This window comes from Dromaius novaehollandiae, chromosome 4 (genome assembly GCF_036370855.1).
Source record: "Dromaius novaehollandiae isolate bDroNov1 chromosome 4, bDroNov1.hap1, whole genome shotgun sequence".
In the NCBI taxonomy this organism is placed as follows: Eukaryota; Metazoa; Chordata; class Aves; order Casuariiformes; family Dromaiidae; genus Dromaius; species Dromaius novaehollandiae.
The window spans coordinates 79,785,678-79,812,837 of NC_088101.1; the positions used below are offsets into that span (position 1 = coordinate 79,785,678).

Here is a 27,160-nt window from a genome sequence, read left to right on the forward strand (position 1 = left end):
AGGGTTTGGGGCTACGGACGAGACTTTGTAAAAAGTGGCCCATCTAGGTAAAACCAGAGCACCCCAAGAAAGAGCACTCCTGCATAAAATATTGTTGATACCATGAGGACTCTGTAGAGACAGTGAATCCTACCTATACGGAGATGAATTTGGATCAGGTTAGAAACTGGAAAATTTTTAGAAGAGTAAGGTCCACATTTAAATTTTCGTTCTGTTCAGAGATCCATATTGATAAATAAATCCACATGAACTTCCACTGTCCTCAGGACTTCTGCACATGTAGCTGTTAAGACCATTTTGCCTCTTTCCCCCCTCCCAAGAGAAAACCTGTCAGTCCCCTGTAGCCCCAAACTATCCACAACATTGCATTGTCTTGTGAATGAAACCACAGAAAGAAAATTTGCTGCCTCACAACATTTTATTATTAATTATTAAATGTCATGTTCCATTCCAGAAATAAAAAGTTTTTAGAGTTGAGTCATTAGGCAGTAACAATGAAATGGCTGTTGAACTAATAAAGCTGGTAACAATGAAGTGTTTTGCAGTGAAATGCAAAGCATGCAATCCAAATACAATTTTCTTGACAAAACAATCTTATACAAGAATCACTAAACCACCACGAAATCTGATCCCCATCAACACCACCACTTCAACCATCTGCCAGCATAAGATTTCACAATGGTCTCCATTTACCTATTTATTTCTATTTCATGTTGCTACGAGTAGTAGATTATAACATTGCATGATGTTTTCTCTGCCATCCTTCTGCAATTATGCAACTTCCTCCTTTTTCGAGAATAGGAAAATGTTACAGTTCATGGTTATTTATTACAGAGTGCTGGTGGGTGTGGGGGTTGTTTTTTAGGACAAACACTGATGCTTGTAGTTATTATTTGTTTCTTTAGTAACCGGAGAGCACAGTCTGGCCGCCACCTTTACTGTGTGCGGGAGCATACAAACATACCTTAAAAGCTCTCTAATCACTTTAAGACCGTTAAGATCTTAAGTCTCTCTCCTGATCCTTCTCTAAGGAAAATATTACATAAAATACACCAAGAAACCCCAAAAGAAGCTTTTCCAGGGCCTTAGGGGACCCAACAGCCACTTGCCTACTTCAGACGGATGTTACTCAACACCACAGAGGATTTTTAAGTTTAGAACCAGAATCCGCTCCTTTTGCCAGGCCTGCGAGCCGCACTCCTACGGCCGGCCGCCTCTCAGGGGAAGCCGTGGCGGGGCAGCGGCGCATGCGCAGTGCGGCCCGTAACGGCCGTTGGCGGGCCGGGGCGGGCTCCCCCTCACGGAGAGGAAAGTACCGCTCCCAGGCAGCCGCGCGGCGGCGCATGCGCAGAGCGGCTCGTAACGGCCGTTGGCAGTGCGGGACGTGCTCCCCCTCACCGAGCGAGAACTACCGCTCCCAGGGAGCCGCGCGGCGACGCATGCGCAGCGCAGCCCGTAACGGCCGTTGGCGGGCTGCCCCTCACGGAGCGGGAACTACAGCTCCCAGGGAGCCGCGCGGCGGTGGCGGCAGCGACAACGACAACGACAACGGCAACGACGGGCCGGGTGGCGGCGGGCCGGGCCTGGCGGCGCAGCATGGAGAGCCCGGCTGTGACCTTCACGCTGGCCTACGTGGTGTTCGCCGTCTGCTTCGTCTTCCCGCCCGACGAGGTCCGCTCGGCGGGGCTGACGGTGCAGAGCCTGCTGGCCGCCTGGCTGGGCAGCGAGGACGCGGCCTTCGTGCAGTACCACCTGCGGCGCAGCACCGGCACGCTGCTGGCGCACTCCCTGCTGCCCCTCGGTGAGGCCCGGCGGGGAGGCTGCGGCTCGGGGCCCCCTCTCCCCCCGCGCAGGTGCGGCTGCCTGCGGTGTGTAATACACGCTCTTTTTAAGCTTTGAAACTAGTTGGCTGCACTGGAGTGCATGTACGCACAAAGCCATGATATTTTGTTTAACCAGGAAGTTCAAATCGGCTCCCTTTAGCGATGCAATTCTGGTAAAAGTAAGTGACATCTGACAGGTTAGGACTTGCATCAAATTGCTTAGGCCAAGAGGCTTGGAATTGGAGTTACCGACCAGAAATAGAACAGATTTGGAGGTGAGCTTACCGGTTAGGTTAACTACAAGACTAAGGGATACGCGTTTATATGTGTACTTGTTTTCTGAAAGTAAATCTTTTTCCTTGCAGGATATTACCTTGGTATGTGCTTTGCTGCACCGGAAAAACATCTTTGGTTTTTTTACCTGGCTCCAAAAGGATGGAAAACTTTCTTCTTTTTCGCCGTTCTCCTCCCAGCAGTCACCAGTGCCCTGGCGTATTACTGGTCACGGAAAGGTTGGAATAATCATCCGTTAGCTCGGACACTTGCTGTTCATGCCCTCCCGCAGTCGGGTTGGAGGGCAGTAGCTTCTTCCATCAATCTGGAATTCAGGAGAATTGACAAATTTGCTACTGGAGCCCCAGGAGCGCGGGTTATTGTTACAGACACATGGGTGATTAAAGTGACCACCTACTGCTTACATGTTGCCCAGCAGCAGGACATTCATTTAATGGTTACAGACTCCACACAGCATGAACTCTCACCAGACTCAAATATGCCTGTGCAGTTCCTCACCATCCGTGTTGCCAGTATTAATCCCTATGTGAAGGCATTTGATATTCGGTAAAACAAAATATGCTACACCATTGTGTTTTATATATATATACTATTTAATGATGTTAACAGAGTGCTGTTTGGGAGATCTGAAGACTTCTAGGGTTTTGTCTTCTAGGGTTTCTAGGGATTGTGGTAGAGGTAGGAGGAGGTAACTGGAAAAACTTGGGTGAAAGATGGAGAACAGGAAAGAAATGGAAAATCTTTGGTCTCCCAATTTTTTGGGGAAAAAAAATAATGATTTTTGTAAAACTGGCCATTGCTCATCCATGACTTCTTTTTCCCTCTTGCTGCTTGAGACTTATAATTTAGTCCCTGCTTGAAATAGTTCTCACTGACTTACTGCAAACCAATTGCACTTAAGGTGAAGCAAGGAAGTAATTTAGGTTCACTTTTAATTTGTGTATCCTAGTAGTTGTAAATCATGGAAAATGTGCTGTGAATTGTTAGTGCTTGTTTTCCATGGGCTCATGCTGGCTGTTTGTTTGTTTTAGCAGACTATGTAGCTTTACAAGAATACAAGTTCTGCAGAAACTTACCACAAACGCTCTTGGTTAGAATGATGCTAATATCTTCATGTTGTTGTGTCATTAAAAGGAGTACACAAAGCCTTGCTCTGAAACTATAAATTTGAAAAGGTATTTGAGCGTGTTTGCTCTGAAGTCGTATGTCATGCATTAGGCTGTTGGTATTACTAACATATTAAGTTTTAAATATTAGACAAAATTTGTCCCAGAATAGCAAATACAGTCAGGTCTACTTTAATAATTCATAACAATTTGAGTTTTTCTATACCAACAGCAGTATCTGCTCAGCTTTTTCTGCACTTAGAGTGGTCACAATTTGAAGGAGATCAGACTTATGGAGTTTTACAGGGTTTGAGGGAAAAGCAGCAGTTCGTGTAAGAATTAACTCTTCTTAACAGATGACAGCAGCATGCATTTAGAGGTAGTTAAAAGTAAGCAGATTACCAAACTTTTAGGTGAACAGAGGGGTCCTGGCAAGCATGAGGAAGCTGTTGAGATGATTGTGTTAGATCCAGGTGAACAGAGCTCAGAATGAGAGTTAAGGTAAGCATGACAGAATAATAAGAGAAGAGATTTTTGTAGAATTGTGAAAGTGGTGACCAAATAATTACTAAACAACTAATGATTTTCTGTGAGTGCTTCAGTGCCAGAGTGATAAAGCTGAGAAAATCAGGACTGACTTAGCAGTTCCTTTTGGGGGGGGGGGGAGGGGAATCCCTAAACCAGAATTTTCCTTTTGTTCTTAAACAAAACAGTACCAAGAAGAGTGTTTAAAAGTTCTTGTAATAAGACTTGTCAGAAATAGCAAATCTCTACTAGAATGCAGGGATACAGGATTTAAGAAAAGTGCACTAGGACAAAATTCCCTTTCTAAGGGTGTAGGATTGTTGTCTATTTCCAGAATCAGAATTAGATACGGTGTAATCTTTATGAAAGTGTCTTTGTGGAGACAGGCCGTGTTCCTCTCTGTGTTCAGTGCAAGTTCTTCCTCTGGATACAAAGGTCTTTGTTATTTGCAGGGATAGTATCTGTTAGCAAACAACAGTATTATCCTGTAGCGCTTAAAACAATGGAGAGCATCTGGAGCTGAAGCTAAGCCAGCATTGCATTGTACTGTATCTGTTCCTCAGGGAACTGAGTTGGTGGTAGGAAGAATGAGGAATTTCAGGGCAGTGTTCCCAGGGCTCCTTCATGAAAGCTGTTTAATGAGTGGAAACATCAAGCTGGGGAGTCCTGAATCTGCAGTTCAGGACTGTTTTGTTAAAAAATGGTCAATAACAACAGAAATGTCTCATTGGAGGGTCTGTACAAGGCCTCATGTGCCACAGGTAGTCTGTGGGCATCACTTAAGAGACATTTACTGCAGCAGAAACGACATAGTATGAAAACTGCCTCAAATCAAATTGTAGGTCCCATCCAGGAGCTGTTTGTAGCCTTTGTAAAATTTCATTTTTTATGTATAATTGTATCATAAAAGTACAGAAACTTGATACTGATTGACATTCTTCTGATATTTATATTTACTCTATCTACATATGTGACATATGCTATGTATGGTATAAGAATAGTCTCTGTCCTCAGGAGTTTAGAAACTAGAATTTAGACATAGTATAAATAGGCATAAACAAGGTGGACAGAAAATATGCAGTATTTTACAGTTTCTTTATGATTTATGTACCTGTATTTCTTTTGTTTAAGCTAATTACTTTAAAAGCCTAACTTTATTTTCATATGGTGTTTTAACTAATCTCTGGTTTCTTCTGTTGGCAGTTTGACACAGCTATGAAAGATGGGCTGGGCGTAAAGCTTGAACTTACTATCTGCAGGTTGAGGTTGAGGCAGGAGGACAGCATGTTCTTTTGTCTAAGTTACATCTATCCTGTTCCAGAATGCCACTATAAAAGCTCTGTTTGCACCCTTTCATAGGTGTTAAAGGACTGTACTTTGAAAAAGATCTCATGGTTTTGGGATGTCTGTATCTGGAAGTCTCTCATGAGACGTTTTGGCGCTGATTTTCAGAAATATGTATATGTGACTTTATTTGAATTAGTGGGACCCTGTTGCCAAGCTCCAGAGTAGGGAGGAAAGAGATGAGAAGTGCTTTAAAGTGAGCATGCTAAAATGGAAGCCAGTTTTAAACATCTGTCTCCATATGTGCCTGTCAGAAGAATTAAAACTAGAATAAATGTGGGATTTCATGTTTTTGTTCACCTGTGAGAAAGTATAATAAAATGTATATATTTTTTTTTTATTGTTTAACCAAAAAACCACCCTAAAACGCAAAAGAAAACAAAATGCTGTGCATTTATTCTGACCAATACCCACCAACCTCAATGGCTTTTCCGGAGATTCACTTTTCTGATGTTAACCTTTGTAATATACTGAATGAGGCATAATCAAGGTAATCTTTTGTTCCATCTCTTCTTCAGGTTGAACTCCACGGAGTATGGGGAGCTCCGTGAAAAGCTCCGTGCTCCTATCAGCAATGCAGCTAATGTTGTGATCCATCAAAGCCTCAGTGATTTATTTCTAGAAACTTTTATATCTGTGGTGGAAATTAACCAGACATACTCTGTTCCAAGCAACCAGGTGAGACTTTTTCTTCCATGCAAGGCTGTCATAATTCTGCTTTTCAGTATAGGTGAGCCTGTGATTACTGTGTCTGGCAACTGTATTTGCTTATGGCTCACCTTCCATTTCAGTAAACATGTAATAAATGTAGATCTGGCTGCTTTTTCTGTTCCTCCTACTAGGAAACTAACTATACTGTGAGCATTAAATATTTGAGAAATGAGAGATAATGTAGTGGAAAAAAGTTCCTATAATAATTTCTATAAACCTTTTACCTGAGACATGTGGAAATAATAAAGTTACATTTCCAGAAAGTTTATGCGGAGCTAGAGTAACAGTTGTTGTTACTGTGCTTTAGGCAGTTTGCTCCATTACAGCTTGCTTTTCTAGAAAGCCAGGTTTTGCTGGATCTTTTCCTGTAATAGATTAATAATTCTTAATTGGGGCTTGCTTTAATTGTAAATAAGGACATAGAATACTTCCCCAAGTAATATTCAGAGACCTGGTCATTATAATATTTGTGCTGCAGTCAGAAGTGTGACTAGATCACTGTTCAGTGTATTGAACTAGCTCTGGTGACCTTGCAGTGAGGTTGTTGCAGATGTTCTAGCTGATGGAGCGAGCACCTCATATTGCAGGCAGTCCCGTGCAGCTTATATGGTGTCTTCACTATATGGTTACATGAACAGCTAAAATATAGCTGGATCAGATATGTTTGCTCATAGCTTGGTTGTGCATCCTGACTGCAGAACCAGTAAGTAGTGAAAAGAGATGTTCAGCTTGAAAAGGGGGGAAAAAAAAAAAAGATACTATTTGAGAAAGTTGCTTTCTTGCAAAGGTTTTTAATTTGTGACATACTTAAGTATAAACTTAGTACTGAATTTTGGATTGATACAGAGTGATAAATAGCAAAACTATGATGTGGAGATTAAAAATACAATATGGTATCTTCCCCTATTCTGAAGCTCCATGAGTAAGCTTAAAAAGTTAGTTAACCTTTCAATACTGGAGCTTTTCCTGCCTACAACCTAAAATAGGCCTCTATTTTCACAAGCCAGAAGCTGAGACAGCTTCTGAAAGAACCAGTCCTGCTTCTTGTACTCTCTTCCCTGTGTTGAGAGGAGTTTGTCCACAGTGAACCTGATTGGAGGGAATGATCCAAGTGAAAAGAGGCAAAGAAAGAAGGCTAGTTTTCATCTGGATCCCTTCCACAGTGAAGCTGACCATTTGGTTGAACAGACACTTCAGCTGACAAAGGGAGAGACAGCATGGAAAGGGGACGTACAGACCACAAAGGAGAGCTAATTTGTGACCTTGGTGCTGTCTTCAATCAACAGCATCACTTTCCGTAGCTGTGCAGTTGCTGTGAGGATAGTTTTATTGTAAATACTAGTAAGCACCTTAGTATTTTTTAATTTATGCCCCTAAAACACCTTTACAAGGCAAATGGTTTATGAGTATCTCCATTTTATAAGTATAAAAATAGATATCGTTAGGTTCCTTTCTCAGAGCTTTCAGGTCTCCTTGCCTGTTCAGTATGCTGTCTTGAACTTTGTACAAAGTTCTTGGAGAGCTTTGGCTGGATGACCCATAGGAAATGTGAATTACTATTTATTAATTAGCAAAATGGTTTCCCTGTATGCAACTGCAAGTTCATGTGATATAATTAATTTTGTGGAAACATCAGTTATTCCAGTAACTTTCGAGAAAATTACATACATTTCTGGTCTTTGAAGACAAGCACCCATTGATTTCAGTAGAGCGCAGACTTTCCCTGTTATTTATGTCTTCTATTTACACAGAAGGAAGATAGGAAGAAAACTTGCTGTAACAAGCAGTAAGAACTGTTTGCTTTGTTTTTCCTTACTGTGTATTGTATGTTTTGTGAAAAAGAGCATGTCTGAATGGTAAAGATGGCTGCTTGCTTAGCTTGTCCTGGCTGCTGTGTTCTGGAAACAGATGGAGCCCTCCAGACAGATACGGGAAGTTTGCTTTCAGTCATTTGTTTAATCTGTCCTCATGCAGCAGTTATGGATTTTCTCTGTTTAAAGAGTTACTTTGTTCTCATTTGTTAGTTTGTGTTCCTATAAAACAGGGCTCTGGAGATTGGAAGCATTTGATACCTTTTGGTGGGGCAGTTCTGCCTTGAGGCTCTGCCCAACTCAGCCTGCCAAGCTCGTGTGGAGATAATTTTCTAAGAGCCTTTGAAAAGCAGTAAAATAAGCCATTCTGTGCAGTTCAGAGTTTTGACATTCTCCTCCTCCTTTAGGAACTGGAGCCGTGCATAGGGTGCATGCAGACTAACGCAAATATCAAGCTCATCAAGAACTGCCAAGAGCCAAACGAAGGAGAATGCCAGCAATGCTACTGTCGTCCTATGTGGTGCCTCACCTGCATGGGCAAATGGTTTGCCAGCCGGCAGGATCAGCAGCACCCAGAGACCTGGCTGTCAAGCCAAGTGCCTTGTCCAACTTGCCGAGCCAAATTTTGCATTTTAGATGTTTGTATAATACGATGAATAATATTTTGGTATTTTTTAACTTTTAAAATTCAAATGTATTTCGTAGTGGGCTTGACTAAAAGGTCTGTTAGGTTTGTTCTTACACTTCATGTTCTACATGGGTGCAAACTCCAGAGCTTTCTTTGACAGCCTTGAAAATAGGAGCCCATCATCTTTTCAGTTCCTCTCCACTTTTACCTTTATCCTTGTTTTTTATTCACCAAATATACCAGTTCTGGAACCCCCCCTCTCCCCCTCCTTTTGCTTTCTTATGTCTTGGATGGAATAAGGGTATCCCATCAGTGTTTTAGGTACTATTCGCTTTTCAAGTTTTAACATTGGTATTTTGATTCTTTAGTAAAGGGCTAACTGAGAAAATGGCTTTGATTAGATTTCATTGATACTTTTATTATTCTTTGATCCATTGGTAATGTTCATGTTCATCTTTGCAAGTGTTCACCAAATGAGTATACCAGCTGTGTTTCTTCTGCTGGTCCCGTTCACTTAAAAAGGGGGTTGGTTACAACAGACTAAGGAATTTAATCCCTAAAGATGTACAACTCCTGCAGGGACCTTTTATTTCATTAATCTGTCTCTGCCTTGTTCTTTAATGGATATATTTATTTCAAACAACAGAAGAAATGTACCCTGTTTACCTACGCTGCTGATGCTGTGCATAGACACTGTTGTAGTTAAATGTTCCTGGAAGCTACATTGCTTAGGGTTTCAACGCTCTTCATGTGATGGAGGTTTGTTTGTTTTACATTTGAAGGGAGTACAGCAAACATTTGAACTGTTTAAATATTCAGAACGAATGCTCAGCTATTTCAAAGCCTGTAAGCTTTTCTAAGGGATAACCTTTCCACTAAAAGAGATGCCAGGATTAGATAGGTATAAGTTGCCATTGCTAGATGTCCCAAGAATGACCATCATTAATGAAAGTTTTTCATTCTTGCACTTCAGAGACTGATCTTAAGCAGTGGTCACTGTTTTAGCATTAGTAGGGTACTGCTGCACATTTCTTAATGTGGTCTGCCTCAGAGTAATTTGTAAAGTAAAAGCATTTTTCATAAATTTCTGAGAGCTCCACTCCTGGACCTAAATGCAGTGCTTAGTGTCCCAGCTGTCCGTCACACCCTTCAATGAATAATTATATAGCGTACTGCCTGGTAAAAAGGTTTAAGCTGCTGGAGAATGTGTGTTTGAGTTCATACACTGAACTACACACTGTAGTGACTGAGATGCAGGTATTTGTTTGCCTGGGTTGCCCATCTTAGAGGGGTAGTAACCTCTGGCAGAGAGGCGGGACAAATAGCTAGAGAAATGAATGTTTTCATGCTTTGGTCTGTGAGAATCAAGGCCGTAATATTTCCCACTCATATAATAACAAGGATCTTAACTGATAAGTCGCTAGTACAGATGACAGGCCAGCGATTAATTGAAAAAGTCTTAATTACCAGGATACGCAAGACTGCTTTGAGCAGAAATAGGTAACAGGACATTAAAAATGGCACAAGTAGTGGAAGCGCAACAATGAAATATTTCATTAAAGTTTCAGCCTAGCTATAGGTTACATGGTGAAAACACCAAACTGCACTTAGAGCCAGACAAACCAGGAAATGGTTACATATGTGGCTGCAAGTCACATTTTGGATAAAGACTCAAATATAGATTTGGCAGCATCATATGAGAACTGACCTATAATTTATATATTCTATATATGTGTATGTATTTTCTAATATGCACTTAAAAGGCCAGACTGCTTGGGTTTAAGGACACTAATCACTTGAGCATATTTTAGTTGTTACATATACAATCTTTACTATGCAATTGTTTGTACTACCTATTAATAAGGTTGATTTTTTTTCCTGTTTTTCATTACTGCTTATTTTGGAGTGAAAATTTGACACTTAGACTTGCAGTATGGATTTGTCTCTCTTTCCCACATACACCTTAAGTGACATGTTCATCTTCATTTGAATAGGATAAAATTGAGTCCTTGAATTTCAGACAAATTTGTTGTCAAGTCTGAAAATTAATAAAAATCAGGGCACTGCTCAGTGATTGAATTTAAAATATTTTCAAGTATTTTTGTGGGAAAGTTATTTGTAATTTTGAAATGCTCTCTCTCTGCAGTATTTATTTATTTTTTAATCTGTGGTAGATTCTAACTGGGCCAGGTGGTGTCATCTGATGTGCACCTCCTCACTATATGGTAGCCTTTACAAATAAGGATTTTGTACTACTTCTGGAGTTTACATAATGTGGCACAAACATAAGGAATGTGGTCCTTGAAGTAGTTGCAGAAGGTATGGTAGGATTATGGACTTGTGGCTCTGCCACTGACACTCATTCAATTCCTACATCTCTTTTCCTGTTTGGAATAAATATATCCATTTATTGTTAAGATGTTTGAAGCTTAAATTGTAAAGGCCTTGAGAACCTTAGATTATAGACACATGTAGTTGCAGATGTTTTTATATAAGAAAAATGGGTTAATTGCAACAGTATCTCATGTAGTAAGAGCTTTAGTCTGCCAATTGCTTGTGCAGTCATGTTCTTTAAAGAAATCGATCTTTGAATTGATTAGAAGTTTTCATTTCAGTGGAACTTTGCTTTTATTCATCTTAGTTCTTTTGCCAATGACAGTATAACAAAGTAGTATTCATAAATGTATAATACTCTTGCATCTTTTCATGGTAGTGCTCTGTCCACAGAAGTGCCTCTTAGAAGACTTTAGTAATAATTACCAAAATAAGAAGATGATTTATATTAATAATGGTGCCTGGCTTATATTCCCAAAACAAGTATTTTCTCAAGTTCAAATTCTCAAAGTAGTCTGGCATGCCTCTAAGGTTTGTGAGCTTCTTAAAGGCTGTGTTACAGAACCAACTTGTTAAAAATCCATATGAGCTATTCTTACAGATAATAGAAGGAGAAACTGTCATTCTCACTGCATAGGTAATCTTGTATCGTATTTGTCTTGCATAATTCACTGAACATGAAATTAATGTAACAATAGGTGTTTGTCTTCATAACTTCAAATCATCATTCCTAAAAAACCACACATGTATGTATGGCTGTTTGTAGGGGAAGTCACTGCTTGCAGGAAAAAGAAATACATTGCCTCCCAACTGATCATGATATGCTTCATAAACATAAAATGTTTAGAATATTTCTCTTTACAGCACTTCTGTAAGAGAAAATGAAACACGTAATGTGATGGGATAAAATATTTACTTAAAGGATAATAATTTCTTGAACTCTTAATGATTTAAAGTTGTTTTTTTCAGTTGTGTGCATGCTTTTCCACATCACTGACTTGTAGATAGGCAATATTAGTATACTGAAGTATATCATTTAAATGTAAATTTAATGACATTACCATAAGACAATCTGTTTATGGATGCACAGTGTCAGTATAAATACCCCATATGTATGTATACATACATAGCCCAAATTTCCATATGCACTGCAGCTTAACAAGTGTTTCTGAAAACAAGGGCTACAGCTATATGTATCATTGCCACTGCTGTGTTATTTCTGGAATTGCAGCATTCCAGATAATATTGGCAAAATGTGTTACTTGTCAATTTTTGCCAAGCATAATTTGTTGGCCCATGAAAGGCATTTTATCCAACCAGGATATATTTTGAATCTTACCAAATCTATGCTTGTTATAATGAGGCTTGCCATAACTCAAAACCAGGATACCTGGTTGTTATGTGATCACTTCAGTGTAAGTATTTTTATTGTATTGAAGCTCTGTAGACAGCAGCTATGTACCAGTCCGGTCAGTCTAAACCTGAGTAACACACCATCGACCTTCTTAAGTTCTGAGTGCCACTTCCGAAGAGGGATGGGTTTTTTTAGGTATTTAAGGAGCAATGAATATTCAAGCTCTGACATACATTATGAGGCACTTTCTTCCAAAGATATACTGCAGGGTTTGGTATTGGTGGGGTGGTTTTTTTACCCAGATAGTTATCTATTTTAAAACTGATTTTTATTTAGATAGCCTTTAAGCAAAAGGCTTAATGAATACATGTAGTTCATTTTAAAACTGTCTGAATAAAAGTACAATTGATTGTATGTAAGACTTTTGGTTTTCATTTTTAATTTATTTTTACAGTCAAGATATTGTATGGGTGGAAATCAGGCTGACTCATCTGTATACGGTGTGTTAGTTCAGTGTAAGTCAATACAAAGTAGGACTTAAATTCTCCTAAAGGAGCACCTGACAATTCCTTGTTAAGTTTTCCTACTATAATCTGAATGCAAAGGGGATGCATAAATGAAGTAAATTTGAAAATTTCATGAAAATCTGAAAAAATCATGAAAAATCTATGTATATACCTCAAAAAAACCCCTTTCCATAATTAGGTGGGCTGAGGAAAGGACACAGGATCCCATTAACTCAGTGGAGGAATTACCAGAAATCTTTCTTATCTAAGAAGCACCTGCATATTGCGGTGATGATCCCTCAAAACCACAAACAAACCCAAATTTATATCGCGGCGTTGCTCAGAGATGTTAAGTGTCCCAGGCAGCAGGCACGCACGGTGCAGCCCGTTAAAGTGGTGCATCGCGGGGCCCATCAGCTCCTTCACCTAGCTGGAAACTAACCCGGCCTAAATCTGAATCCTTGTCCGATGAGGGAGGCCACTGCGGGAGGGCACGACGGTCCCTCTGTAGGAGCTGATCGGCTCTTTAGCCACGTCCCCGCACTCCCTGAGGCACCCGAGCGCTCCCAGGTGCTGCGCACTCCCTCCCCCCACCGCCATGCCACCGCCCAATGGGCCGCTCTGCGCATGCGCACAGCCCCGGCGCCTGCGCACACTCCCGCCGGCAGGCGACCCGCTCATGCGCGCTGCTCACGGGGCGGGCCGGCTGCGTCAGCGGGGAGGCCCGGCTGCGCCTGCGCGCGGGGTCGCGACGACGGCGGCGGCGGCGGGGCGCAGCCATGTTCGGCGCCGCCCGCCGCGACCATGTTGCGCGGGCAGCCGCGCCGCGCCGCGGGGCTGCGCAGGTGGGGGTTGCTGCTGCGACGGGAGGGAGGGAGAGGGGGAAGGCAGTGGCGCGGGGGGTCGTCGTTGCTCCCTCAGGGCGGGGCAGGGGTGTGGCCGCGCTGCTCCCGGGACGCCTGGGCCCGCTGCCGTGGGGGAGGGGCCGGTGCTCTGCGGACGCCTCCAGGGGAGGAATAGGGCAGCGTGGGCGTTATTTAGCGAAAAGGCGTCGGTTTTGGTTAGCGCCTCCCTCCTGGCTTTTGCGATGGGGTCGCAGTGGAGGCCCAGCGGGTGCCGCGGTTCGCTGCCGCCCGGCGCGGCTCGGCGGGCGCGAGGACGGGGCGAGGTTTTGCCTGTACAGCGCTTCTGAGAGGCGGCCGTGCTAGGAGCGTCCTTCTGTTAAGTGCTGCTTGCGTCCGTGACCGGGGTTAAACTGCATCGTGCAGCAGTAGCTGCCTGGGCACGGGAAGCTCCCAGAGGGGCACGAATGCGGGGTGGAGAAGGAGTAAGGAAGCAGAAGCTGTTAATCCAGGATTAAAGTGACCAAATCCTGCTTTTGCTCCCGCTCTTGTTGGCTTCAGAAAGCGGGGAGCTTGCGATTGCAGGGTCCATCGCTCAAAGCAGTGCGTTTGCCGTGTGGTGCCCTCGGGAGAGGATCATCCTCTCCGGGGCCGGTGGCAGGCCTGCAGGTGTGGCTGTCAGCCTAGAAGCCAGGTCTTGTGTTTAGCAAGAGCTGAAGGCATTTTGTTTAATAACCTAGCATCTCATAGAAACTAAGAAACCAAAAGGGCCAAAACTGAGGAGGAAGCCAAGGAAAATGTAACTCCTCGTTCTTAAGTAATCCTTGACCGACCTTGCGGCATTTGCAAGTGCCCCACTCTAGCTCCTTCACCTGTATTTACTTGTAAGGACTTCACAGCAGTCTCTGGTGAGAAATTTCCTGTCTAAAAGTGTTTCTCCTTGAACATTTGACCTACTTCTTTCCTATTAGACATGCAGTTTTCTGTGTTGAAGTAACCTTCCTGTATGTTTGCCTTTTCTAAAAGTTCAGTGCTGAATGGGATGGTGTGTGTATATGTAAACTAACGCACTGCTACTGGAGGACAGTCTAGGGACGTTGCATGTCAGCAGTTCTGTAAACACTGCTGAAGGCTCTCAGTTGTTTTTTTTTCCCCTTTTTGATTGCAAATAGAGGAAGGATAACTTTTTTTGTTAACAGAGTAAAGTTCAGCTATCTTAATTGCAATAGTCAAACACCTTTTCTCAGCGGATGAATTGGCTGAACCTGTACTGAGTTAGTGTTTCCTGAGTAAGCTGATGCAAATCATGTATCAGTAAGCCAAACTAATCAGTGTTTTGTAATGACAAGTGATAATAGATGGGTTGTCATATTTGTTTTGATTAGGTGATGTTCAGTGACTAGGTCACTAGATGACCAATGACTAGGTCACAAATGAAAATTACTGTTTTAGTTCTGTACAGCCTCCACACTGCTGCTTCCCGGAGCAGAAATGCAGAAACTGGAATCGTTCAGATTCTTTGGTGTTTGATGAATATCCATCTAGACATTTAGGTTGCTGGGTGGAGAGATAAGGAATAAATATGGAGTTTGTTTAAATTTTCACTTTACTGTGAAGTAACTTTTTTATTTAGGAATCCAGCAAAACTTTGGATATGGTTAAGTGAAAAGTTTTGTAATAATATGGAGCATAGAGTTAGCAAATGATATCCTTGTTGTGTAAGAGTAGACCATACAGGTTTGGCTAATTGAAATTCATGTCATAAAATTATCAAGTATTCTGTATGAAAGGGAATAACTGTGTATTATATACTGAGAAAGCAATTAGAAATTCTTTGTTGCTAAAATCTTTTGTATTGGTAGAAAGTGTCCCTTGAAAAAATATGCTGGTAACTTTTCTGCTTTGTTGATGCATATTTATCTGTGTGTGGACAAACCATGATGTTTGTCTCTTCCTCTGTCAGTATGCTCAATCTATTCAGCCGTCCCCTAGTTTTTAGTAAATACTTATTTTCTTTGCAGTCCCTTACTGAGGACAACTTGAGATGAGATCAAACTTTATAGGTAGATTGTTTTAAGAGTATTTTGCTTTTCTTTGGATAGTCTAGAGTGCAGGCCTCAGGTGAGGAATTGGTGGAGATAGGTATCTTGCTGTCTGGCAGGAAGTAAAAAAACTAATGAGTGTTTGGATATTTGCAAACAACTGACCAGAACAAAAGTAAGAGAAGATGATGAATATTTGATGAAGATATTTTACTGATGGCACGCGATTTTTGTGTGTGTGTGTGTATACATATATTATATACATAATATATGTGTGTGTATATATATACTCATGTGTGAGTATTACATTATAGGAGGGTTATGATCTCTGGTGGCCTCTTTGATACTGCTTCAGTTAATAACTAGATCTTTTGAAGAGGTTGAGAAAAATAATCTTGTATTCAGGAGGTGTCCCTATGTCTTTAAAGTTATCATTAAAAAGTATTAGCGATACGTTATGACAGTAAGTCAAACTAGATGTGCTAGTAGCATTTTTTATTTATTTTTTTTGCTGAATAGTTGTGTTCCTTTTCTGTGTTGAATCTTTGTGTTGCGTAGTATTAAAATGACACCAGCAGCATGGATGGTAACTTCAGCTGTTGGTATGAAACATTTGAGGTAGAGTGAGATTGTAAACTAAAACTACATCTGTATTATTTTATGTTAAATGTTGAGGCATTAACATCAAAAGAATTGGACTAACTTTGTGGAAAGAAAAGTTCTCACCACTGCGGAATATTACAGCATTATCCACTTTTTGATAGTTAATGAGGAACCTGATGAGTTTTTCTTTACTCAGAATATTAGGGATCCAGATGGTTATTAAAGTAGGAGCTTCCTGGCTCCATTTTTTGTTTTACACAACAGAGCATACATCCTTGAAATTATATTTTGGGAAGGTATGAAGTGTTGCTGGTGTCTGACAAAATGTTGGTTCTGCTCATACAATGGACACTCTTCTATTTCTTAGGCATCTCTGCTGTCCTTTACAATGTATTTTGTTCATCACTGACAGCAGTGTTTAGACTGATTTTGAGCTCGGTTAATTTCATGTATTGTGCTCTTCGATAGAACTGAGGTATTGGAAAATCCTCAGTGTAATAGAGAGAAGTATTCACATTGGTTGAGCTGGGAATATTTTAGAGGTTATCAGCTCTATGGCTCTGGTATGAAATTAACTTCATGATCACTTTCTTTCCCTGCAAAGTAAAACTGATTGTTATCTTATGTCAGTGCTGAAGGTGACTTAGGCTGAGATATTTTAATCTGACTGTATAGTGAAATGGAGTAGAAGCCATTGGCCATGGCCAGTTGGTGTTACAGTTGCGGAGGGTGGTAACTTGCTAGACTATATTATCTTGATTTACAAAGCTGCATTTGACAATGTTGGAGTTCCTGTCAGTTAAATAACAACTTATGAGCAACAAATGTTCATATAGAAATCTAATTATTTTCCAGCTCTACAATATCAGAAGATTCTAAGCCTCTTTCAACTTGCTCAGACTGGGGAAGTGGAATCGAACAAAGCAAAATAATGAGGACATCAAATAAGAAAATGACAAAGTGAGTATTGCGTAATTATTAAATAGGTGCTTTGATTTTTAGCAACAGCCATCTGATGATCTCCAACTACTTTACATGCATTAATGAAGATTTGAAGCGCCTCAGGCAAGGGAGGTGATGGTATCCTAAATCTTGGCCTCTCTCTCCGTCATACGCTGGATTTCTCACCATTAAACTGGCCAAACTGTTTCATTTCAAGCCTGAAGGAAACTTGAAGGCGAGAATAGCACAGAGAAGTTCTTATCTTAAAAGGTGTTTGTGCGATCCTTTCAGATTCTCTTTCTTTTCAGGTTAAATTGCATATTCATTACAACTTTACATAAGAGAAATACTGGACAGTGAAAGGAAAAATGAAAAGCAACATTCTAGTCTTAAAGAGAGAAATGGCTATAAGATCGTTCAAGCTAGCCTCCTTTATATTATCCATTTCTGTTGTATTAAGTTTGGTTTTTTGAGTTTTTTTTGTTTGCTTTTTTTTTTTTTAATATTAGAAGGTTGTTACAAGTATGCAAGAATCGTCTACCATTTTCTTTCCTTATTACAGAACTAGCCATAAACTTCTAGTAAGGCAGCTGTACTATTGGTACCCTCAGATACATGTTAGCTTAGTACAAACCTGAGTAATTACATAAACTTGAAAAGCCTGATCTGTTCTAGTGGTTCATTTGGTTAGCATCACTGTCACCTCTGCGAACGAGTCACTGCTGTCTATCAGAGTATATGCAGTTCTAGAGTATGCGTGTACATAACTTACTGTGAAGCTACTAACTTGATTCTAACTTTTATTTTTAAGTTCCGTTTCAAACGATTCCCCTAATCCAGTGGAAAGGGAAACCGATGAGGTGGTTCTAAGGAGAAGGCAAAAACAGATCAATTTTGGAAAGAACACCCTTGCATATGACAGATACATTAAAGAAGTTCCAAAGTAAGTTGCACTGCGCGTTGCAAGTTTCCAAGTAAATAGTTACTTGTTCCTGATGTATGTGTAGATCAGAGTACAGCTTTAGTTCTCTTAGAATAATAATGACAATAAAAGGATAAAACCTGAATCATAATTGTTTTTGTCAAAGGGTTGCCAAGGATTTTCTACACTGGAGTAAATTTAAAGCTAAACATGACCCTTGAGTACTCTTGTTGTCAGCAGCAAGCATGCTTTAAATAAATTCTTTATTGGTCAGTTCCCTGTGGAGTTTCTGGTAACTGTGTTGCTAGACCAATATAAAGTTAATTCGTGTTGGGAAGTGGCAGTTTTGAGTGAGGATTGAATAAAGCTTTTCATTTAAGTATAGGTAAGGGCAACTAGTTTTCAGTGATTAATCAGTTACTAACTGAAATCAAACCATGGATATTTTCTGTTCTCTGTCATTCCACCTTCACAGAGTCTGAGAGTGGTAGTACTTACATTTAGGTTTTTTCAGTCAGCTCTCTGCTTGCTTCAGAACTATAAGGATTCATCATTTGCCCATTGCAGATTTAGTGAAAAGGCATAGCATTTACTCAATTGTTTGCATATTACCCGGAGGGTGTGGGTAGTTTGTTTTTAAAATCTGTATTCCCAAAGGACAAATGCTATTCAGAAGTGTACAGTCTCCACTGTAATAATTCATGAACAACTGTAGAAGAAAAATTCACTGAGGATACTAAATACAAAGAAACTACATCTGACTCAGGAAATCTGAGATAGAAATAGTTGGAGGCGGGGAGAGTTGAAAGAGTATCCTGTGTGCTTCCCCTGTTTCATATTTGTCCTTAGGCAATAGGCATCTGCTTTTGGCAACTGTCAGACTGCTGGGCTGGATGGACCTCTGGTCTGACTCAGTATGTTATTGTTAGTTGTTGTTCATGTGGTTTGTTTCTGACAATGTTTTAGAAGATACCTATTTCAATTAAGCTATTAACATAGGAGTATTTTATTTAATAGTCCATTGATGCTTGCTTAATCTGATGGACTGAGGATTTTTTGGAAGAAAATAAATATTTATATTAAATATAAATGTTACTGTGTGGGGTGGGTTTATTGTTTGTTTGTTTGTTTGTTTTTCAGGAATCAACGAATACCAGGAGTTCATCCTAGAACTCCCAACAAATTTAAGAAGTACAGCCGTAGATCCTGGGACCAGCAGATCAGGCTGTGGAAGATAGCGCTGCATGCCTGGGATCCTCCGGAAGAAGAAACCTGGGATCTGCAGCCAGTGTGTGTATGAGTGAATTAGTCAGCACTCATCTGTTGCACAGATTCACAGCTGGCCTCTGTATTTCCTCTAGAGCATTCCTTACTGGGAGCAAGTGAGGGAATTGGTCTCAGGCTCAGAAGCAGGAGTCCCATTCAGTCTCCTCTAGTTCCTTGTTTCCTCCTTCGAATTCTGTTAGTCTTCAAAATTTTCCTAATGTTTAGTCTAAATTCACTTCCAGTGAATTTAGGGAGGAAAGCATGTGGTCTGTCTGCAGTCGTACATTCTTTTTCCTGCATGTTTGCCCTGGTCAACACAAGATAAAATTATTTTTCTAGGAAGGGGTAGCAATAAGTGGAAACTTGTTGATTGCTGTTCCTTGGTCTTCATAACCTTTCCATCTTCCCTATGGTTAGACAGTGGGTACTTCTTTCTGATGTCAGCAGAACCACCCTGCTCCTGTAATAATGATCTGTTGAGAATTCAAAGTTTAAGATTGGAGAGACTTTACGTGTTCTCCAGAAGATCGTGGCAACTGTATTCAAGTTGGAAAGACTTTTTTTAATCTTTCAAAAACTTTGAATTTCTGTAACAGGGCTAGGTTGAATAACTAACACCTAATATTTAACAAGGTTGAGAATAGTAAATTGGGAGGAGAAGAGTGAATGGAATTCTCTTAGCACCGTAACTGTATTGTGTCAATAGCTTTAGTTGTGCTGTCCTCCGTGGTGGAGGCTGTGATTGTTTGCATCATCTGGGTATCATATGAGATGAACTATTAACTACTGCAGCTTAACTCTATTCTGCTGGGAGTGATAAGCTAGATGGATAGTACTTTAAATCTTGATTTTTTTTTTCTCTCTTTTTAGTAGTACGGAACCTTCAGGTAGTTCCCAAGAATGGGTCTACAAAGATCAGGATGACTCTGGCTGCCCGGTATTTGATGAAAAGCAGAAGAGAAGTGAATGTGAAGATCAATGCGAACAGACAGACTATGCACCAGAGAGGTATGAAATAGAAATAAAGTTTTGTTATTAACTGAAATAATTCAGTGCACATTGCTAGTATCATTTTTCTGTGAGAAGTGTTTAATGAAGGAGCGGTTATTGCTCTGTCTCCCCATTTGGCACTTGCACTGTTGAACGTAATCCATCTGTGGTACAAGACATTGAATGTGAAAAAGTACCAGCATTGCAGATTTGCGTGATTAACAGAAGAAAAAGGAAATGTACTGCTTGTCTGTTTATGCAGTGTGGAATACTGAGGTGTCTCTAACCAAAGTTGGCAAATGCTGAAAATAGGATATCTTTTTCAGAAGCAAGACTGACAATCCCAAATGAAGAGCGTTCTCTCTGTGTGCAGAACAGCACGGAGAGTGACAGTGAAGCATCTCATGCAATTCTGTCTACTGAGATGTCTTGATCTGGGCTATGCCTGTGGGGCTGGAAATGGCTCTGCTTCCAAGCTCAATGGAGTTTCACTGGCAATTACGACTTGATTCAGTTTTCAGAATACAGTCAAGCGGTTACAAAATTTGAACCATTTTCTTAGGTGTTCCTTTTGCTGTAACTTGTATGTCTTGCTTTAGGGAGAAAACTCTTCTTGTGTTGCATGTGTCCTTATTTTGCAGAACTGTGATATGAATTTAAATACAGATGATGGAAGAATGCTTTGTATGTAAAATCCTTGTCTTATTTTTGCAGTCCCTGTTCTCCTGATTCTTCTCCAGTATGGAAACGCAGAAAACGAAATAATCCTGACTCCTCTACGGGCTCAAAGGGCAAAAACCATTATGTGCATATGTACCACACGCTGGAAGGGTATGAAAGGATTCTGTGTATGGAGATCCATTCACACTATGAACTGGCTTTTGGAATATGACTGAAATTTATCCCCTCTCCCTCTCTCCTATTTGTTAATTTAATCTAAACGTATTTGCATCCTAATGAGGAAAGGAAATCATGCCAAAATAACCGTGGTGACAGATGTTTGCAAAGGTGAAGAAAATCTAGTGTCAGAAGATACAGCACAGGTTATTTTAGGACAGATGCATTATATTTTATGTGTAGAATTAAGCAACGTTAATATCTTGTCCTTGATTTGTAATGGAATGTGATTTCTCCTCAGAGCTTGTAATTATGAAATTGTTTGGGCTCTGTCATAGTTATTTCATATAAGGATTTTGAGGTACTTGTAACACCTCTTACATGCACTGCATTTTGCCTTTTGGCATACAGAGTATATACAAGTAGATGAATGTCATGGTAAAGGAATAGAGCTCCACAGAAGAGCCTGTGCACTTATCAGTCTGTCAGTGAATACTGAAACTCACTGCCTCTTTAACTATTACCATGTTACATTTACTACAGGTGTTATGGAAAATATGTATTCATTAAGGGATGTGAAAGGGGAAACTCTGTGTATTTTTGGCTGCGCTTTTCCCTGCCTTATGAAAGGTGTCATGGGAAAAAATGCTTGCTGGAACAACGAAGAATAGGTCACCCATCTGGGATGGGGCAAAGTGAGATTAATGATCTCCAAAACCCGTCTGTTTCCCATTTTTGATGTCAGAATGTTTCAGAGTTTTTCAGGCTAACACCTTCTTTATTCAAAGTTGCTTAGGAATTAAACTACTCTTCCACTTATTGTTTTTAATCATATTTCCTTATTTTTTTTTCTTTTTCCTAGCTCCTGCATAAAAAGTCACCTTGTAAATGGGAAATGATGGGCTGGCTATGTAGAAGAGAGGCACAATTTATACATAGTGTTGTCAAAACCACAAAGAAAACTGGAACAGTGGTTTAGGATTTTGGGGGAATAGTAGCCTTTTGTTAAGAACCTTAGTGAAAATACTTATACAGGTGTGATTTTTTTTTTTTTCCCCTCCTCCTCTCTCCTTACTTAGCTCCCATATCCTCAGCAGAATTAAGAGGAACAAAAAGCTCCGTAGTTTTAGACCTTTTTGCTTTCTTTCTAGTCTTACTGAATCAGGACATCAGGAGGCTTTTTCAAAATGTTCAGAGTGGGGAACCTCAGGTGAAAATGATGAAATAATGACAGTACAACATGATATAGAAGTAACAAGGTAAATACCATAATAATAATCTTTTTTTATTGCTTGTGCTGTGAAGCTGCCCTTGGCTTTTTTAACCTACCCTTTCCTTCACTGTTTTCCTTAGTCCTGCCTCCCCCCCCCACTTACTGCAGCATATGGTTTGTTTGGTTATTTTTGTTCCTTGACTTGGCTGGTCTCAGTCTGACTCCCTTGTATTCCTTTCTGCTGCTTCCACTATTAGCTAATCTTGCAAAATGCTGAGCTGCTTTCACCCTTTTTTTTTTTTTTTTTTTGTCTTAGGGAAAGCTGTTGTTCCCAGTGATTGTTAATTGCTTCTTACTTGCTAAGCCTAGCACCTGAAAATTTCTTGTCTTTGTCTCCTCAGAGATGAAGCTGTTTTGTAGCTGACTACAGAGGTGGTTATTTGTTTTTATGCAGTGACCAGGTTCCAGCCAGTTGTTCTTTGGGATGGAACAATCAGAAACAGAAAAAATCCAGCCTTCTGCAGGACAGCAAAACATGTAGAGACTCAGACTGCAGGCTAGAGAGGTATAAAAAGCCTGTGTATCAAGGGCTTTTTTTACATATTAGGTTAGAAGTGTGTTGTCTTATTGCTGTATTTCAAGCCAAAGTCTTATTAGGAATATGTATCTCTACTGCTCTTTTTAGAGATGTTTTGGCCAGTATTTGTTGTGTGGTAAAGCTTTGTCCTTGATGTTCTGTCATTGCAAACCATAGGCAGCATTATGAAAGACAGTCAGTGTTAAATAGCAGCTTGTAACTATATTTTGTATAAAAAGGTTATCATAATAAAGTCAACCACTTAGTTTTGAATGGAAGTAGAGATACAAAAAGGGAATATGCTTCTTATTTGTAGGCTTAAACTTTGCAGCAGTTTATTGGAAGGACATCAGTCAGAATACACTGAGAAGGGATTGCGAAGTGCAGGCGTTGAAGATGAAATAATAAGGAAAAAAATCTAAACTGCAAGGTTAGTTCATAATGTGTACTTATTTTACCTATTTTGTTTCAGTAGCCCATATGCAATCTTGTTCAACAGCATCCAGCTGTTCAGTTCAAGCAGATCAGAGTTTCTCTTTTTATTCCTTTATTTTATGATTAGTATTTCCTCCCATTATCTTGTCTTTAATGTAGTACCTAATTAAAGATGTAATACTTCTGACTTAGTCAACTGAAATGTTTATCTGTTCAACCAGAAAGCATAATATTTGTTATCTTATAATACAATTAAAAAGTGCCTTTTTTTTTTTTTTTTTTTTTTTTTTTTTTTTTTGAAAGCTATTTCAAGAGCAGCTTTTCTGCCTCTTAATGTTTTGTGGTAAAGTCACAGCTCTGCATTTGCAGCAGTAGTATTCAAATAAAAATTTATTTTGGGCTGTAGACTCCTGTAGTGCATTAGTAGGATGGATAGTATCTTGAGTCAAACAGCCTTTATTAACAAAGATAATCTTTTATGTGATTCAATTAAGTCTTTGTTGATCTGTTTGCAGACTGTAAACTATTGCGGGTATGGTATGCATGTCTTTTTAACAGTCCTCTCAGAATATTTTTTATAATAAAGCCGATTAAGAATTTGGCACAGAACTAGTATTATACTAGATAAGTTTTGCCAAATTCTACTGGGAATAAAAGGAAAAAGCAGTTAGGACTTTACCAAAAACTTGCATTAATAGCAGTTTTTCTGTTGACTTCATTGATATGATTTTAAACTAAATTCTTTATTATGGTGAATAAGATTACATAGTTCATGGGTTTTTTAAATTGCTAATTCAATATTTGAAAATATCTAGTCTTTCTTTGTATAGAAGTATCAAAGAAGAAAGATTTTTCTCCTGTGACACAATGATTTGAAGGATAGGGATATATTCTGGGATCAGCAAATCAAACCTTGGAAGACTGGTGCAGCCTCGTAACTTCTGCACTGAAAGAGGAAGAGATTTACAGTCAGCATATGTGTAATCAGCAGAAGGTGAAATGTGCAGGTAAAAGCAGCATGCCTCTACATCACAGTTCGGAGAGCCTTTCTAGCCTTTTGGGTAGTGTGTTGATACTTATCTGCTTTGCAGTCTGCTTTGTTCTACATAAGGTTCTAATAAGGAGTGTATATATTCAGTGGGTGCAATCACTCATTCCAATTGGAAAGCTATCTTTGTGACAAGTTGAATGTAGAGAGTGAATTTAATAGCTTCTCTGTGGAGCAAAACATAGATTTCCTGGGATGCAAAGATCAATAATTAGAGAGAGACAATTCCTTTGACCTTTGTTTTCAGGTGTGACAAACTCTAACTCTCAAATGGCAGGAACTTTTTGACTTATCTGAGGAAACTGAATGCTGCTTGAAAACCAACTTGTGGATTACGTGATGGAAAAGCCCACGCCTATTTGCTAACATCCAATTTCTAATTGGATTCTTAGTCTTGGGCAGGAAAAAGAAATGTGGCTGTTAAACATCTTGTCATTCTGAATGTATCTGTTTGCTTTTTTAAAGGGGAGGGAAAAACTTCATGAGCAGAACACTTGTGATCTGACAAAAATGTGTTAATTGCAATTGAGAGAAAATGTATTTTGTGCATTAGTAACCGTATTTAGGTGAAGGTGATGTGAGGAGTTGGGAAAGGCTCAAGTACTTCATTTTTTCTTTGACACATACTTTACCAGCATCAGTTTTATGTAATGCTCTTGTTTTTACAATAAGTTTTGTTCTCAAAATGTTCCTAATATCCGTAACACTTCCTGAAGTATGGACAATACAGCTTTGTCTTTTATACTGTGCTTTAAGTTCACCACATCCAGTGCTCTCTTCCATCTGCTACTACTGTAACACTGTGGTTTAAGTCAGTAATGTAATGGAGTTTTTTGCTGTTAATGTCTAGATATATCACATTTATAACAGCCTGTTATGTCTACTTTTTTTTTTTTTTTTTTTTTTTTTTTTTTTTTTTTTTTTTAGGTTTCTCTAGAGCTTTAAGGATGGATAGGCTTCTGCAAGCTTTGCCCCAAATGTAAAACTTTGGATTTCATTAAGCCTGGGCTAAGATGATGGACATTCCCTAAAGCTTTTGTGAGAATGTTTCTGCTTCATCTGAGTTGGCAGATGCTGTGTGTGTCATATTGTACAGGCTACTTCAGTTTTTGGATCCTGCTGTTGCCATTTGGAGATCATGCTACTTACAGTGCACTAACGTTATGCTGGTGTATTGGTCCAATATTGAGTTGGAGTGAAGAATGGCAACTCTTAAACCAAGGAGTTAAGCCCTTTTTCCTGCACTGGACCAGAATTATATATCCAGCCTGAAGAACTGCTTCAGAAGAATGTAGATAATTCCACCTTTTTGTCCAATTGTTGAAGACAAACTACTACTACATTTTGGATGGGGTGTTCATCCAGTTGGTTTATTTTCCATTCTCAGATAATGTATATTAAGGTAGCATCTGCCTAATCGTAGTGAGACAAGAGAAAATGAAAGGTTTATCAAAATCAACCCCATCTCTTTGAGGGGATGAGTGACTTAACAGCAGCACAGCTTGAGTACCTGGATTTTACTTTTATGCCTGTTACAGCCAGAGGGCCAAGCTGCTGCCAAAAGTAGGGGAGGATGAATTCAGTAGATGCTGTTGCTACAGACATAAAGGAAAGCAGCACTGTTTGCAGGCTTGGAGCAGGTAACTGCTCCTGGGTGTGGGGTGTCCTGGCTGAGGGCTACTATGGGCACCCTCATCTTATCTTTCTAGCATTGTGCTCAGATGCTCAAAGTGAGTGCTCTGGCTACAGTGGAGTTTAGACTAGATTCATGTGTTACAAGAAACTTTTACAGTCCTTATTTTTTTTTTTGTTTTTCTTAATGTAGAATGTACTAAAACAGGAATGTCTGTTAACACTGGGAATTCTCATTGCAGTAATTTAGCTTTGCCATTGCTGCACTTTGTCTCCTTGCAAGACCACTGCAGAAGCTGTAGCAGCGCCAGTGACAACACACAGCGGTCTTGCTGTGGGACCAGCAGTGTACCCAAGGGCCAAAAGACTGTTACACTGTTGAGGTCAAAGCAAGTTGCTTCCTGAGAAACTACTCCCGGTGTCTCCCAAAACATAACTTCTACTTGTGTTGCTCAGACCTTTTCCAAGTGAGTTTTGAAGAACTGCTGTGATGGTGTGGGTTTCCAGACATGTTACGAATCGTCCAACACATGAAGAAAACAACACTATATAAAACACTGTTGCAGCATGCAGGAGCGGTAGCTCGCCTTCACCAAGGACTGCCATACGTGCAGAAATTCATGACTGCAGTTAACCAGCACAGATTTGACAGTTCCCAAGGAAGATCAAAATTTCTGAGTATTTAGGGGGGGGAATGTGTGCTACTGCTCTAACAGAAACGTTAGCCCTACTTACAGGTACCACTCAATAGTAAGAATATCCTTTTTGCTGTGTGTGCTCTGCTTACACAAACACAGTAGGAGAGCAAGGCCTCTGACTGAAAGTCAAGTCAGCTAATGCATTGTGAGGGTGAGAACTGCCTGCAGTTTGGTGACTTCTATCCTAGACACTTCCTGCAGCTCTCGGCACTTGTCCAACCTCGCCTAGGCATCGTGTTCAGTAGTGTGGCAGCACAGCGGTGGCTCACTTGTGTGCCACAAAGACTTCAGAGCATGGAATGTGTGTATACAAGGAACAGATCTGTACAGCACCTCTTAAAAAGTAATATGTAGAGCCTTGTAGTTCCAGTGTGCATGTTTCCATGTGTTGTATGATGTTTGTAAATAAAGAAATGTTTTAAATCTTTGGCATATTGTCTGGCATATTGGCAAAAGAACTAAAGTTTTTAAAACTAACATTTATTTAGAATGTACTGGGATACTAATGTTTTAATTCCTGTTAGTACTGTTAGTCTTACTAAGAGCCTTACTCTTGAAGGGAGTCTGCAGTATAACAGTTTGAATGCATGACGAGATGTCAAAATACATGTTCAGTGCATTGTAACCTAGTGAAATGGAGCAGCTGAGGCCCTAGCACCCATTCTGCAGTAAGAAGG

General features: G+C 40.0%; 2 protein-coding genes across 8 annotated transcripts; both read left to right on the forward strand.

Moving 5' to 3' along the window:
• Positions 1–1,400: 1,400 nt before the first annotated feature.
• On the forward strand, positions 1,401–12,344 carry TMEM129 (transmembrane protein 129, E3 ubiquitin ligase). Its single transcript, XM_026112738.2, has 4 exons — positions 1,401–1,801; positions 2,189–2,663; positions 5,611–5,770; positions 8,022–12,344. Exons 1-4 carry the CDS (start codon positions 1,597–1,599, stop codon positions 8,268–8,270), a joined length of 1,089 nt encoding a protein of 362 aa, XP_025968523.1. The 5' UTR covers positions 1,401–1,596; the 3' UTR covers positions 8,271–12,344.
• An 803-nt stretch (positions 12,345–13,147) lies between these two features.
• Positions 13,148–26,911, forward strand: LOC112990783 (histone RNA hairpin-binding protein-like). 7 transcript variants are annotated; one of them, XM_064511551.1, is made up of 11 exons: positions 13,148–13,281; positions 16,779–16,883; positions 17,677–17,808; positions 18,928–19,077; positions 19,924–20,061; positions 20,758–20,874; positions 22,032–22,139; positions 22,548–22,658; positions 22,987–23,100; positions 23,921–24,112; positions 25,081–26,911. In XM_064511551.1, the coding sequence occupies exons 1-9, from the start codon at positions 13,241–13,243 to the stop codon at positions 23,090–23,092; spliced, it is 1,008 nt and encodes a 335-aa protein (XP_064367621.1). In that variant the 5' UTR covers positions 13,148–13,240; the 3' UTR covers positions 23,093–23,100; positions 23,921–24,112; positions 25,081–26,911. The 7 variants fall into 7 exon arrangements, with proteins under 7 accessions (XP_064367621.1, XP_064367622.1, XP_064367623.1 ...); XM_064511552.1 differs by having other exon boundaries at positions 23,936–24,112; XM_064511553.1 differs by having other exon boundaries at positions 19,927–20,061.
• The last annotated feature ends 249 nt before the right edge of the window (positions 26,912–27,160 follow it).